The sequence below is a fragment of the Aythya marila genome (genome assembly GCF_965140915.1).
Source record: "Aythya marila genome assembly, chromosome: 1".
Taxonomy (NCBI): domain Eukaryota; kingdom Metazoa; phylum Chordata; class Aves; order Anseriformes; family Anatidae; genus Aythya; species Aythya marila.
The window spans coordinates 113805651-113821423 of NC_139042.1; the positions used below are offsets into that span (position 1 = coordinate 113805651).

At 38.3% G+C, this 15773-nt stretch overlaps 1 protein-coding gene across 1 annotated transcript in view; it reads right to left on the minus strand.

Annotated features, from left to right (window-relative positions):
- Positions 1-1733: 1733 nt before the first annotated feature.
- Positions 1734-15773, minus strand: part of TMPRSS7 (transmembrane serine protease 7) — a gene marked incomplete at both ends in the record, with an annotated part of 30293 nt that continues 16253 nt past the window's right edge. Inside the window, 9 exons of the mRNA XM_082751582.1 lie at positions 1734-1904; positions 3774-3910; positions 5884-6152; positions 6339-6516; positions 8059-8175; positions 9310-9420; positions 10029-10136; positions 11047-11183; positions 15012-15118. Coding sequence (XP_082607708.1) covers positions 1734-1904; positions 3774-3910; positions 5884-6152; positions 6339-6516; positions 8059-8175; positions 9310-9420; positions 10029-10136; positions 11047-11183; positions 15012-15118 — 1335 coding nt within the window. The remainder of the gene's footprint in view (positions 1905-3773; positions 3911-5883; positions 6153-6338; positions 6517-8058; positions 8176-9309; positions 9421-10028; positions 10137-11046; positions 11184-15011; positions 15119-15773) is intronic.

Sequence of the window (15773 nt, forward strand, 5' to 3'; positions counted from 1 at the left end):
GGGAGGAAAAGTCACAATCACTGTAACTCTTTGTTTTCCTAACTGGCTAGGGTACGACACGGATCCCATAATTTGGGAACAAACTGGTTGCACCCTTCTTTTAGATACGCAATGGAGTAAGGTAATTTATGTCACAATGCAAAAGACATACAAGCAATTTACATGTAAAAAATCACAGATCAAAGCAAATGGTGTGATTTCTAGACAACATATGATATAATCTACAGGAAGATTTATAAGAAAAAAAAACACACAATTTTAAAGACCACATGAATTTTTCAGTTGCAAATGTGATAGCCTCAAGCCTGTACCACAGAACAAACATTAACTGCAGAGCGATTAATGATCATATTACCTGTCTGGAATTAATAACATTATCAAGTCAGCAAGCCAATGACTTCAGGGAATTTATGTATGTGTATATATATATATATATATACACACACACACACATATATATATATACACACACACACACGTGTGTGTGTGTCTATAGAGCAAAGAACGAAACCAGAAGCGTGGGGGGGGGGGGGGGGGGGGGGGAGTACCACAGAACTGGCCCAAGAAATCTGTGCTCCAGAAAACAAATGGAAACAAAGGAAACACAGGTCAGTACAGAAAGGATTTACTGGAAGGCAATCCTCACAGATAAGGAATGCAAAATACAGCTGTAGACAGACAGCTTTGTTCAAGTCCTCCTCTTTCTTCAATAGCCCGTCTCCACTACACACACAACCTGCTGAATGACTTTGCCTTCTCCTTCAGGGAAAAGAGACCTACAGGAAAAGCCTAGAGTAAATAAAACCTCTTTCACATCATCTCCAAAAATGAAATAAGGATTTATTCTTTTTTAAAATGACATATATTCACGGAACCCAATTTTATAGATGTTTAAGATAGTTAAGATATCTCTCAGAGGGTAGAAGCATTGGTTTTATTTTGTTAAGGGCAAGATCATTGCAATAACATCACCACATTTATTCATCTTGTCAAGGTTGACTCAGATGAAGAATTCAAATTCTGAGAAGGATGAAGTATGAATGATCTTCAATAAGAAGAAATTAAGGTAGGGAATAATGAGTTAGCAGCTCTAAACCATACAGTCAATTACAAACAGAAACTGGAGAAGATATACTGGTAATGCTTTGTGTTCCACACTTATCTGCAGAACTTCTGATCTCCGAAAACCACTGCCCTGCAGATTTGAGAGGATTGGGCTCACTTGCTGCAAATCCTTCTCTTCCTCTGTCAGCTGTCACCCTAGGAGGCAGGAAACGTAGGATTAGCAGGAGTACTGATGGTCATTTGCTATTTCACTGTTACTACTGTATTGAACCATGCACACCTCAGAGGAGATACGTGAATGAGGCTTAAGCTGTCTCGAGCTGGAAAGTTGACTCTTCGATTTTCTGACAGACAATTGCACATGTGTATAATTTGTGCTAACAGTAAGAGTGAAAATTGCCATACATTCATTATCACTTCTCCTGTGTCAACAGACACCTGTACAGAACAACCACCACAAGATCAGACTTCTTCTGATACTCATTTCACCAAGGTTTGAACAAAGGGTGCTTGTTACTGCTATATGTGTACTCCAAAATTAAATATTGTGTCAGCAGTATTGTGTCTTGTGACATGGAAAGAAATTCCAACACTGAATAGTTTTTAACCAACCATGTTTTAATGAAGATATTCAGTACATATTTTATTTCATAAAAACAGTTTTCAAGTTACATGACTGAAGGCACATATTTGTGAATCCATGGTGCAAAATTTGACACTCTTGTGTAGACACCAGGGAAATTTGGTCTTCCACATCCGTAACCCCAGCTAACAATGCCAGTCAAAAACCATTTTCCATCTCCATTGCTTTGACATGACAATGGTCCACCAGAATCACCCTAAAAAGAAAATATTAAGTTGTATGAATTTAAAATCTAGAAAATAAAAACCAGGACAAAATTCAATGGGAGTCATTTTGCACAAATAATTGAAGAAATGCTTACATTTTCCCCACTCACAGACTTCAAACCAGAGTCAATAGTTTTATGTTTTTTTGTTTGTTTAATTGAAGCAGATGGGATCACACAGTTGTACCAAAGTTTACTCTTTCACATGAGAGAGGACTAGCTGTCATTCTTTAAATGTATTAATATACTACTTTTTGTGAGCTGTATTTCAAATTGACAAATAACTTCCTAGCCCCAAACTAACAGTTAAACCCCAAATCTGCTACTTAATACGTATGTTCATTTAGAGGCTACACACCTGACAACTCCAAAAAACAAGCTTTTATAAAAAATTCAAAACTGTTCTAATATTTTTTAAAATTAGAATATTCAATAGTCAACGCAACTTCCTTCAAATTAAAAGCAAACGGAAATGGAGTGTGATCCATCAACATTTAAAAAAAAGAAAACAAAACACTACGTATTGTCCTATAATAGACACTAGCTAGCAGATAATGCTTAGGGGTACCACAATGCTTTTGGAATTAAGGCAGTTGAAACAAAGTTCGTAATAGACTTCCAAGTTTTATATAGAATAATAATGCTACAGAACAATGCAAGCAGTACCCTTCCTTTACAGGGTAATTCTTCTGGACAATATTGGCAGAAATTCAAGCAAAAAAAAATTGGCACCATTTGTGGAAAGTCTCTTGAATCAATCTTTTACTTCCTTGTAAGACTCTGTTGCAGACACAATTCCTCTGAAACAGCTGTTAGTAAACTGAGCTTTACCAAAGCATTAAATGTAAAAAGTATTTACAAAAGCGAAGTCTGAACTGGTAGGATTTTGATGTTTGCAAAGGAAGTGCTTTCCTTCTACACATATTTTCTGTTACAGCCAGTAACAGAAAATCTTTAACTTTTATAGGATTGTAGGACATTCCATGATCATCCTGAATTCTCATAAAATTATTAAAGGTTTCATATAGAAGATCTTTTTCCATGCTTGACAATTAAGATTTTTCATTTAGAGAGTTAAGCATTCAATTGATTCTTTAATTACTGGGACAAAAAGAAACAGGAACAGCAGCATTTTTCACAAAACAGAAATCCCACAAATCTATCAGCTCTAATAACTGCCAGACATAGTCAGACAATATTTTTCCTTACAGAAATGCAGCCAAACAACCTCCAAATTATGCCTTTCGTTGACTGTCTCGAGTGCCCAAAAAGACAACTGAAGAAACAAGGTTCCCTGGTTAATGGAAATGATGCTTGCTGTCAGTCTCATGAGCTGCTAATAAACAGCCATTGCATTATACTTTTCGAAAACACTAAGATATTACTTGCCATGAGAATTCAGAATTGCACATATATTATTTCACAGCATTGCCGGATCAGAAGAAATATTATACATTTGAAATTTTATGTCTAGTTGTCTGCATCTCATCAGACAGCCCTCTGTTTCAACACTAGGGGGAAGGGATCCTGAAAAGAAACAAGCTAGCTTCTCAATTTCTTTTTTCAGTTTAGAGACCCTCTTGCCAGATACAGCCTACCTTCATCATGCTTTTAGGACTTGCAAATCCATTGGACCTCAGCCTGCAACTGAACCTTCATGAAGCTATTCATTCACACAAACCAGCAAATCTCTGAGAATACCCAAATGACAGACTATCTATTAAACGGCTCTTTTACATAGCTGTGTTTCAGAACCAAACCATATGTACCACATGGTGGTTTGCCACCAAGTTCTAACATCTCATCATGCAACAATGAAAGGCAAAATAAACTCTATGTGAGTTGTGATAAGATACATACTTTGCACCCATCTCTTTTTCCAGACATTAGTCCTGCACAAAACATCCTAGCTGTGATAATCCCATATGTGGAATGACATAATGATTGGTCAATAATTTCTACTTCTGCTTTCTGAAGAATCGCAGCACCTTCCTCACCTGGGAAACAAATTGAAAGGGATGGTTCAACAGAGCTTAACATATTACTTGTCTAGTAAAGGCACAACCAAGAAGTCTTCAGAAAATATCCCCACATACTTTTGAACTCTAAACTGTTCCAGATTGCAAACAACTAAATCCCAAAGGTGCAGAAAGCCTCTTCTACCAGGCATTTGTATAACATGATCATGGGCCCTTGGCCACAGCAAAGACAATGGCCTAATCATCAGGGTTGGCCAAAAAGCCTTCTGTAATGTCTTTTGCAAAATGTCTCAAGATTTACTAATTTGGGAAGATTCTACTTTGGGAAAAAATTGAATCTTATAAAGGTATTTGGATTTTAACAAGACAGATCTGCAGTTAGGGTGGTGTCTTTCAAGAAGCTACATCCAGAACTAAAATCACAGATCAGCGTTACATATCAAAAAATTCTCTTTTGGCAGCTTAAAAGTTCAGACTTACCTTAAATTCTGCCCTCTCTATCCAAATGTTTTGTTAAAAGACATCTTTTCTGCAAAATATACATTTTCAGTAAAGCAGAATTAAACTGAACTGTTCTGTCCTTTCAGCACAAAAGCTGTAATAATATCATGAGGTCCTCCCAAAAAAGGGTATAGACAAAGAAATTTCACCAACATATTCAAATGTGCAAGTTGCAGGTTTGTTTTGGGTTTAGGTAAAGGTAGTGTATACTAAAAAATAAACTTATAACATATTTAAAAGACTAATTTTACAAATTATGTAAACTGATGAAGAAAGAGGGAAAGAGAGGAAATTGAAGAAGGAAATGAAGAGAGGAGCAAAGGGAAAAGAACACTTCTCCCTCTCTTTTTTGAGGTATCGTGTTTATCTTTCAAATCACCATGTTTTAAAATTTCCTAAATGACTAATCAATAGGTCAAGGAGACATCATGCTACACATTTTTATCAAAATCTTGACCTGATAGGATGGCTGTACTTCATTCACAACCATACATTTCTCACAGCTACTTGCAGAGCCTGAATGTAATTTGGAAGAAACGTAATTTGGAAGATGGTGATTCTGGCTGAGAGCATCAAGTCAAAATACTGGAGGCTGCCTACATGCTGCTACACCTCACCACGTTTGCTTCTCCCACTCTCATCTGAGTGTGGAGGGGCAGCATGGAGACAGCCACCCTGAGATGGCAGGTGAAGCTGGGGCAGGGCAGCTCTGGAGGTGTAGACAAACCACCTAAGTCAGGTGCATCCCAGCAGAGTGGAGGTTTGGCATGGTGGTGGTTACATGACTGATGCTGTGGGCAGCGTTCACACCTGTGTTTCCTCATTCGGGAAAGCCCATCCAACAGCACACAGGTGCTAGCAGCCACCGTACCATTACCCAGTCCTTTCCTAAGCCCTGCTTTCTGTTACTGGATGGCTACAACAAGGACAAAGGTACTAGCATTTGTGCAAAATAAGAGGCAGCACGTGACAAGGTGTGGGAGGGAGCCAGCCCACCATTGTAATAGCAGCCATTTTGTCAATGTGGTGTCCATTTTCTCAGCTACACCCTGAGGATACAGGTGGTGGTGCCTTGCAGGCAGCTCCATGCCTCAGAGCTCATCATGAAGAGGTTGAATATAGGAGTAGGGAAAATTAGGTTCGTTCCCCTGCAGCAGGCAAGGAAGAGTCCATTTAGGCAGTTTAATGAAACTCTAAGAGTAACAAAGAGGAGAAACAATACTGTATGACTGAAGAAAAAATGCAGCTCCTTGCCAATCTTACCCAACACAAGCACAGAGTACTTCCAGATCCACAGGACTGGCTGCTATTTTTCCTAAGTGCATAAAGTTACATACATGCAAGAACCTACTTCCAGAGGAGACTAAATTAAAAACATTACAGTTTTCTGCATGCTTCACGCATGCAAGAACAGCAGGTGTCCTGCACACAAACCTGCAGCTAATCACCTGGGGAAGAAATGTTAACTCAACTGATGGCATTAAACTCACCCACTTCCTGCTTTTGGCCCCAACCTGTTATCCAACATTTGTCACCACTGCGGACTCTGTGTGAAAATGGAGGTACGCAGATTGGCTGAATGACGTGGCTCATTGTTTCTGGCCATGGTTTGCTCAGCTGTAGCAATGCAATGTCATAGTCGTAGTTCCTGCTATTATAGTATTCATGGACAATGATCCGTCTCACAGCAGATACAAACTTTGCACGGCCTTGTGTTTGCATCCCCAAGTGAGCACGCCATGCTCTGGGGTCAGCCAGCCTGGTTGGGAGCAAAAACACACACCATCTCTTCAAAAAGTGCTCCACAATGCATCACCTTCCCCAACACTGGGCCAAAGAAAGAAGGGCACATCACACCTTAGTACAGTTCAAACTCTGGAAGCTAAAAGTGTTCCAGAACACTAGTGATATTTGGGATAGGGTTTGGGGGGAAAAGACTGCTTACTTGCTCCCTTGAAAGCAGTGAGCTGCAGATACAAGCCATTCTTTTGATATCACTGATGCCCCACAGTAAGCAGCTCCCACAAAATGGAGGCTGACCTGCCATGGCCATTCACCTTCCTTTGTGTTTGTACCACCTACAATCCGAGAGATGAGGTTGCTGCTCTTGCTGCTGCCACAACCTGAAAGGGATATTTCAGGTTACTATCTCTGTCCTGCGTTCTTTCCTTTAATGAGAGTGTTTCCCACATGTTGTATGAAATAATTTTGCTCTTTAAAATGTTTTGAAGTTCATTTCCTTGCCCCGATTGGAAAACTTGTCTATCCACCTAGTCTGTTCCTGAAACAAGAGATGACACCATAAAAAAGGGCACTGGCCTTAGAAAGAAAACTTTCTATTCTAGTTCTGCCACAGAAATTGGTCTCTAAATCTTTCTTGTGTCAGATATTTCAGAGGATCCATTGATTTCACAAGCATCACAATGAACATGTAAAAACAGACAATCCTTCAACACTTTTTACTACCCAGTTCAGTTAGTCCTGAACTAAAAGGAGTGCTTCTGGAGGGAAGGAAGTTCAGGAGCATCTGCATACTTATTTCCAGCCAAAACATGAGTATGAGAAAGATACTTACAGTATCAGCTATGTATACACAGTTTGGTCATTTATTACTTCAGAAACCAGGTAATCCTATCACTAATTTACAATGGAAGAAACTGGAAGTCTGAAAACATTGTATATTGCTAACTCAGAAGTGAATAAGTCATGCCTCAACACAAAAACCTTCACACTATTTTGAAGAAGGGAGAAGGACTGTGCTACAGGACCTTGTATCCTTCTTTTAGTCCCATGCTCCCATAGACAGGTGCTAACACTTCCCAGCACCCATACAAAGAGTCAAAAGCAGCATTAGCATTTCCAAACAGAAGTAGGCATATAATTCATCTTTTAAAATGTCATAGTTGATCCAAGGCAGATGGTGACAGGTTTGACATATACGTAACATTGCAGGAACAGCTGAAGGCCAGACAAAATACCCTAGGATATTCAGTTTAAGCAAGTGAATCCTAACGCATTTTTTAAATTCCTACTGCAGTAACAATTGTATTTATATATGTATACGTATACACACTTTATAATATATATTATTTTACATATTATATACAATGCATTATATAATATCTGAATGTGTTATTTTATTAATTACATTATATATAGATATAAATAAGCCAAAAGAACTTGTACAGAGGTTACTTTCAGAAGGTTTAAGATTATAACCTAGACTGATACTATGAGATATTGAGATCTTCACCATCAGGAGACAGAAATGAAACGCGTTTCTCACTGCAAATACAGAACTCCAGAAGTATAAATACTGTCTGACTCCAATAAAAGTACTCAGCTCTGCTGGAAGCTCTAAGAACACTGCCTTTCCAGTTGGCCAAGTTAATTCTGCAGTTACCCCAGGTTCTCTGTTCCTTAACATAGCTGCAATAAACATCATAACTAAGACTCCTCATAGCGGTAAGCCCAATCTCCCGCAAACACTGCAACCAGACCTGACATAAACTGGTATCAGACTGTTATCCTACTATGACTAAGCAGACACAATAAAAACCTCATTATGTTCTGCTACATGAGTTATACAAACTCCTAAAGAGAAAGAAATAAAAAGGCTTTCAGGTGTGAAAGGTTTGAAGTTCAGACAAGTGGGAGGGACTTACTGCAGCTGCTTTCATCACTTCCATCAGTACAGTCCACAGTCCCATCGCATTTTGCATTTTGTTTCTTAATGCATATATTATTCCTGCACTTAAATGTGTGATTGGTACAAGGAATACCTGAAATAGTTGTGTGGGAAAAAAAAAAAAAAAAAAAAAAGGGAAGAATATTGGACCAGATTTACATGTTTATACATCTGCATAGATGAAATTCATACATGTATCAACAGGCAGTAGGGAACGTAGCAAGAAAGCACTTGGTCTGAGATGGCTTAAGCCAGCCTTTAAGTTGAACAAGCTATTCCAGTAGAGCTGCATCTAAACTAGTGCCTGTATCAAGCTGACAGTATTTTTGAACATGGATTTCCTCTCATCTGTTCTCAAAGCACTAGTAAGCATAGGTATACTATCAAAAACTTGCCAATAGAGTAAGTGCTAGGCAAGAAAGAGAAGAACATCCAGTACTCTGGAAAGAAACCCTCTTTATGTCTCAGCATTACCTATGAAACAAAAGATGGCAGTGAAAGCCATCTTAGTAATTACAGCCAGTTAAACTGCATTCCCAACCCTGGTGCTTTCCTATTTCTCTGTGGCTTGCAATAAAGGATTCCACTGAAAAGGAGTCTGTTTTTCTTCTTAACATAAAGAAGTATCCTGTAACCATTTACACAGCCTATCAAAGTTAAAAAGGTCATACGTATTAACATTTTTTTAAAAATGTTTCTTTAAAAACATGCAGCACTTCTTGGTTGGACTCCCTCTCACATGTCATGGTGTCCATTGGTTCTAAGTTAAAGAAACGGCAGATTGAAAACTTTCCTGTGCCTACCGCCAGGCTTACACTTACACTGCATTTTAAAACACATTAGCCTTATAAGTCTGAAAACTGTTCCAAAGAAACAGTCCTCTTTATAGTTATTTTACAGATGGTAAAACAGATCCAGGAAATCATTTGCAGAGATTTTGCTTTAGGGAGATAAAATTTCGGAATCAAACTTCAAGTTTCTAGATCCCCATTTGTGCCAGTATTTCAACAGAAATAGATGTTCATGATCTCATTAAAAATAAATAGTTTAAATCAATAACTGTTTGTTTACAAGCATATCAGAAAACTGAACAGAATTATACATCCTGTGTTAGATTTGACAGCGCCTCTTAACTCTTTGAATCCTGCATCAAGTATTTAAATCAAGATTGAATAAATGATAGAAGGGGAGGAAGAAACAACAACAACAACAACAAGAGTAGCCTTACTGTTGGTACAGTTCTGCTCATCATTTCCATTCTCACAATCACTTACTCCATTGCAGGCAAGCAAGTTATCCTGTATCGCAAAGCTGGAGTTACAGTTCCACTCAGGGACAACTTGAAAACATGAGTCAAATCAGTTTCAGAAGCATACTTGTAATGCTAACACTATCCTTCTGACCATGTCCAGGTATCACTTTCATAGCTCATTGCACTTTACAAGCATGAGGGTGAGGGCTGCATTATGCATAGAGAAAATGAAGTGCAAAAAGACTTCAGTAACCCATCCCAGTTCACACATTGCCCCAAGTGGGTGGCTCATGCTCTTTCAACCACTGACATTTATCATCACTCTCATCTACTCTATCTGCAGTTTGTCATTTCCTCATGAAAATAATTCATCTCAAAAATAGCATTTATCACAGAAGGAAAACCTGAATTCCAACCTCTTACAATTATTCTTGCACATTAATTCTCTTCCTCTTGCTTTTCCATGTCATACCTTCTTCATTCTTAGTTCTTTCCTGTGCTGATTAATTATGAATTAAACATGCAAGATACCAACTGATAGCCTGAATGTGGAAATTCAAAGAATCCTAGAAACATCTTCTCTTCCTCCTCTCCCCCCGCAAAGTTTCACGTCTTTTAGCTACCTTTTAAGACTTCAGACTAAAGAATACATTTAGGGGGGTTTGCATCAAGATCTCTAGTAAATAAATACAAACCACAAAAGAGTTCATCACTTTCATCAAAGCAATTGTTTATCCCATCACAGCGCTGTATCTGCTGGATGCATAAGCCAGTGGAGCACTTGAAATATCCAGGTGGACATGCTGGAGGTTTATCAAAACAAACAAACAAACAAATAAACACAGCTTAGAATGCCTTCTTCTAAAGGATACTCTCACTTTCAATAGCCACTAAGTTAGTATACTGTATTAAGGTGATTTGTGAATTACAGAAATATTAGCCTTTTAACATAAAGTCATGAAGATAGCGTCTTTTTACATACTCCACAGATATTCAATGCATAAAAGAGCTCTGGTGTGGTACATAGCTGTGACTAAAAAACATTGTTACTCTACTACTTTAACATCAATGTTTATAAGACTAACATAAGAAATTGTTTCAGTAAATAGTTGTCTGTTTTTGGATTTGAAAAACCTGGTGGTTGGAAAAGTTTTGGAATAAGCAGTTGGTTGTTCAGTACAGCTCATTACTGTGTTCATTACCTGGAGCTTTTCATGGTAATAGGAAGATTGTTTTCATTGCCAAAGTTTTGTTTGTAAATAAGAATAACTGACTTGAGTTGACTGACACTCATCATCTGACAGATTCCAGTGTTTGACATCTTTTTTATTTTCAGGTTTTACTAAATAGGAAGTAAATAGCTAGCAAAGCTATTGGTACAGGTAGAAGCTAATGTGAGGCTTGAGGAGTTCACCAGGCCCATGCATGTTCTGGCCACACAGGAAGCTTTAAGAGCTGTGCAGAAGAGAAAAGACCGTGTATGCACAGGAAAACCAGAGCATGCTGCACATGCCCGCAAACCTTTGCCACATAGCCTTGATGTGCTATAAAAGGCTCTTTGCTAGTCACCTAAAAAAGTAAAATCAACAAATAAACAATGCAACATGACAGTTTCCTGCATAAAGATAGTCAAGTCCCACTGAACCTGAGATGTTCAGTTTTACAGGGCTGAAATACAAAGATGGGTTGAAAAAAAATAAAAGTCCATCTTACGTTGACTGATGTTATAGCTGCCGTACTCCACCAGAAGTGGCTTCTCTGACACCTTTGAACTGCACTGAAGCTCAACATTAACAGCAGAGCTTGCAATATGAAAGACTGTTTGGTGATCAACATAGTAACCACAGTACCTAAAAGAAATCAAAAGTTCTAGAGCAGCCTTTACATCAGGATTGCCTTACATGCAATTTTAACATCAACATCACAATACAGTCAGCTAGCATGCTTTAATTAAGAACCAACATCTAAAATAGTACCCAAGTTCTGAAAAACATTACGTGTGATCCACCATTCCTCAGTACAATATCCCACACACTTTCAAGCAGAATGTTTCACCAGAAAGTTAAGAAGATTGTCAAACATGATACTTTTGTCAACACTGATGATAATTACCTTCAAAGATTTGCATTTTGGCAAAGGCATAAGCAGTTTGGTGGGAAGGGAAACATCATCATAGTTTAGCTGCTCTCATTTTGAGGAATACTCCTAAAAAAGAGCGCACAGGGCACTGATCTGACTGCTTTGGAGGCAGAGGGAAAAAGATTTGGGGAAACTAGAAATATTTCTAGGTAGCCACCCAGCTTAATACCATTAAGATCGCAAAGTTTAACCTTTGAAAGACATGTCTTCAAGTAACTAGTCTAGATGAAAAGATTCTTTCAATGTGCATCTATGTTAAACAGCCATTTTGGCAAAGAGCTTCTTTGAACTTCTGCCTGGTTACCACTTAACTTGGAGAAACCTAAGATAACCTTCATCAGAGATACCAAAGACATTGCAACTGGCATTTATATGCTACTCTAGCTAAGGAAAAACAACAAACTAACTCCAACCCCTTTAAAAGGGTAAGGTTGCTGTACGATGGTTTGAAAAGTAGAGAATATTTTAAGTGTGGGAAAACTTTGAAGACTGACAGTTTAGGTTGCACAAGAAATAGAAATAAAAGCCTGTCTCCTCTGTCCCACCAAACCAACACAAAAACTCAACACTTGTAAGAGAGACATGTGGCCTCAAGACTCCTGTCAAGAGAAGTACTTACTAGACTAAATAGATATAAGAACAGAAGCAGCTGTATTGATTCTTGGCACATTTAGCATATACATTTCCTTGACAGCAACACAAAGGAACACAGCGCAGTTCAAGTGATCTTGAGCAATAAATGAGTTATTTTATTGTTAAGTGTATTACTACAGTATTAACCTGAGGTAAAGATTTTTCTCATTTATTTTGGCAACACCAAAAGGATAGCTGATAATGAAGGGAAGCCATTGCATTGCTTCAGTGCTGCTCTTCATATCAATGAATGCAAGTAAATTGGGCAGTGATTTCCATGAGGACGGATGTTGTCTGATGTCCTGTGCACCCTACTGAAGCATGCCATCAGGAGCAGCCACCCTTGCTCATACATTTTCCCGATGTGCTTTGTTTCACTCTGAAAATGAAACATCCTTTTAACAGGTCTAGGAGGTAACTCCAACAATGTCAAATATAAATGAACATAACAAGAGACCGTTCTCACACATCCTGGAAACAGTGTCAATAAATGTTTTACAGCTTTCTAATATAGTACATTTAACTGTCGAAGGAACAACAACAAAATCTATCAAAGCTAAGAGTGAAGACCTTCCTGCTATAGGAAGTCGTCTTCTCGCTCATTTTAGTGTGTCATGTCATCACTGTCCCCAGCCTAAAACAGCCCACCTAAGCACAAAAGAGAAAGTTCACAAGCCATCTGATTCTCCTTAACTAACCCACAGATGTTCTCTGTTTCTCCTTCTGTCAGTTACTAGGACACAACTTCCCTCCAACAAACCTTGACACCATCTCAAAAAAATACATTAAAAAAAAAATCACAGACTGCTTTATGTGGGTGAGAAGTGGTCAATTCAATCTCATCTCACCAGCAATCGAGGAAGCTCCTGACCATCTGTGGAAGAGCTGAGACAGCTAGACAAAGGAAGCTGCGTCCTGTACACAGTAAGAAACGTCATATGATTTGGGGGTTTGTAGGAGAGCTGCATATCCTTGTGAGCCTTCTACTAGTGCTTTGAGTCCTTTTTCCAGGGCCAACAGAGTTTGCCAAGCACCATCTGTAACTCTGCAGCAGTGCTAAAGAAACTAATGAAGGTGATCCTATCGCATACACTGAAGCAGGGAGTGGGTTGCCTTTTCAGGGGATGAATAGATGTGCGCATCCTGTTGCAGGTTCAGTGGGACATTGCACCAAAGCATTTAAAAACAAAACATTTCTTAGCTCCTGTACATCTCTAATGTTCTGCTCACAGGGACTAGCTGATCTCTCTGCCAATGAGAATTTTAGCTAAAGCAGTTATTCAACTGCAACTCTTCCAACTGGGCAGATCAACAAACACACATCCTCTGCAATAACGACAAGAACAAACTGAATGGTCATGTTCAGTGCCTCTGGTTAGATAAAGCTGACCCTAGAGGGTCAAAAAAAACCTTATCTGCAGAATATTCATGGTCACAGTCTTAGTTTACAAAGATCAACTTCCTGAATCTTCCTAAACAGTTTGACACAAGGTAGCAGAATGTGCATGCTCTAAGTTGCAATTGCAGGGACCTGAAAAACTGGTGTGTTTTGCCGTTTGCTTCCCTCCACATTCCAATTTCATTAACCATTAAATTTTGGAGAGAAAAATGTAAATATCAAAATGTTTCATACTATGTCATTATTTTCCATGGAAAGTAAGCACAGAAATGAAGATCACTGAGTTCAAAATCCTTATTTTTCATGAAAAAGACATTTTCTAAAGAAAATTCATATTGGCCTACTTACATCAGCAGCAACTAGCAACAGAAATTAGAAGCATGCATTCTTTTGCAGTACTTCAAAAACTAGCCCCAAATGCATTTCATAAGATCATACTGCAACATTTGATTCTGTGAAATGTTTAATCAGTAGTTTTATTTAAAAGCCAGTCTTTCACAGAGAGAATCTTTGTAGTACGAACCCATCATCATTTTTTTCTTCAGATTTTGCCTTTATTTGATGCATCTCTCAGCAATCCCTAACATCTCAAATCCTTCCAACTATGCCACAAAAAGAAGACCAAAAGAAACACACAAACACTCCGTGTTGCCTGTTTTGACTGGCTTTTTTCATGCACATGTTGTCCAGCCACCAATTTCTATCAAGACATAATGTTGGTAACATCACGAAAACTGACTTTTCTCTCTATGTAAGCACAGTATAGTTTAGTTTCAGTAGTGAATTCAGAAATTCAGTTTCAAGTCTGATCTTATTGATGTTTCCATTTGAAAAAAAATATATATATAAAAATAGAGTCCAACTTCCCAAACCTAGCCTTGCCTCATCATCCAGTGACTGAAAGACTATTTTTTAAATTGCAGAAAAAAATGGGTAGAAGAAGTATATGAAAAAGCAGCAGTAGCAGCAGTATTTAAATACAAACCACTTAAATATAGTGTGTCTTGGCAATCAATCTGTGGTGTCCCTTTCAAGAGCCCATGACTGAAACACAGAAGCAGTTTCTTTCCTACTCCCAATAATCTCACTGTAATACTGTTTCACTGAAAAGTTAATTAGGTTCAGTGTCATCATGAGCAATCATAGAATTAAGTTACACTTAAGTGTTTTTTTGTTTGTTTTTAAACAGACCTTATTCAGTCATCACAGAAAGCCCCAAATTACGTTGGGTTTACTGGACATCCATTTTCACCCACTCTTCTAATTTCTTTCCCTTAATAGAGCACCAAGGGCCCTTATTTTCAGCTTTTTGGTACTTTTCATTAGAATTTTTTTTTATTGTATTTATGAAGATTCAGTTACATTATCAGCCAAAGTGAAACATGAATTATAAGAGGCACCAATGAAGTATCTCTGTCTTTGTGTAAACTTTCCGAGTGAACTGCAGTAGTGATGGGAAAGTCTGTTTTGGTTATGTTAGTTTAATAACTCATGCAGAAGTACTTACATGTGTTCGTTAATTTTCCACCATCCTCGTTCACAGCCTTTAATATTCTTCTCACTGATGGTATAGTTATGAAACTTCAGAGCTATACCAAGGTTCTTCTGTGGAGTCTGTTGTAAGAAAGACAGTGCATGCAGGCTTCCTTTTCTTTTTGTGGATATAGCACATTAAAGTCTTTAGCAATTATAGTGCTTGGCAGTGCCAAGCTCTGGGATCTGTGCTGACTTCCCCAGCTCAACAGCCAGCACTTGAGACACCTGCCAGCTATTCAGTCCTCAGCAAAATGAAATGTTGGCAAAGGGCCACCACAGGTACAGGCTCTCTTCCCCTCTGGCCAATAGCCCTTTCATCTTCAAAAAGCAACTGGCTGTATACAGAAGTCAGCTTTTGTGTCAAGATCAAAGCATTCAGACATATCCAAATTTATTTGTGCAAGGACAGAGAGCCCCAGCAGATTGTTAGCTAAAATACTGTACCGAATACCTGTACTGCCTTGGGAATGCAGGGAGTTATTTCTACCAGAATATTGTAGTCTTTGCTAGCATCTATTCAGCCAAGTACTTGCTAGTGTTTTATAGAATGTGTTAACTGGCAGTATCATGAAGATTCATGATTAATTATAGCTTCCTTTTTTAAAAGGAACAAAAACATTAAAAACAAAACAAAACAAAACATGGCCACATCTTGCAAAAGCAAGGGCTGATTTGGGGCAAGAATCCAGAAGTGAAGATTCTTCTTCTTTCTCACAGGAAATATATAATACAG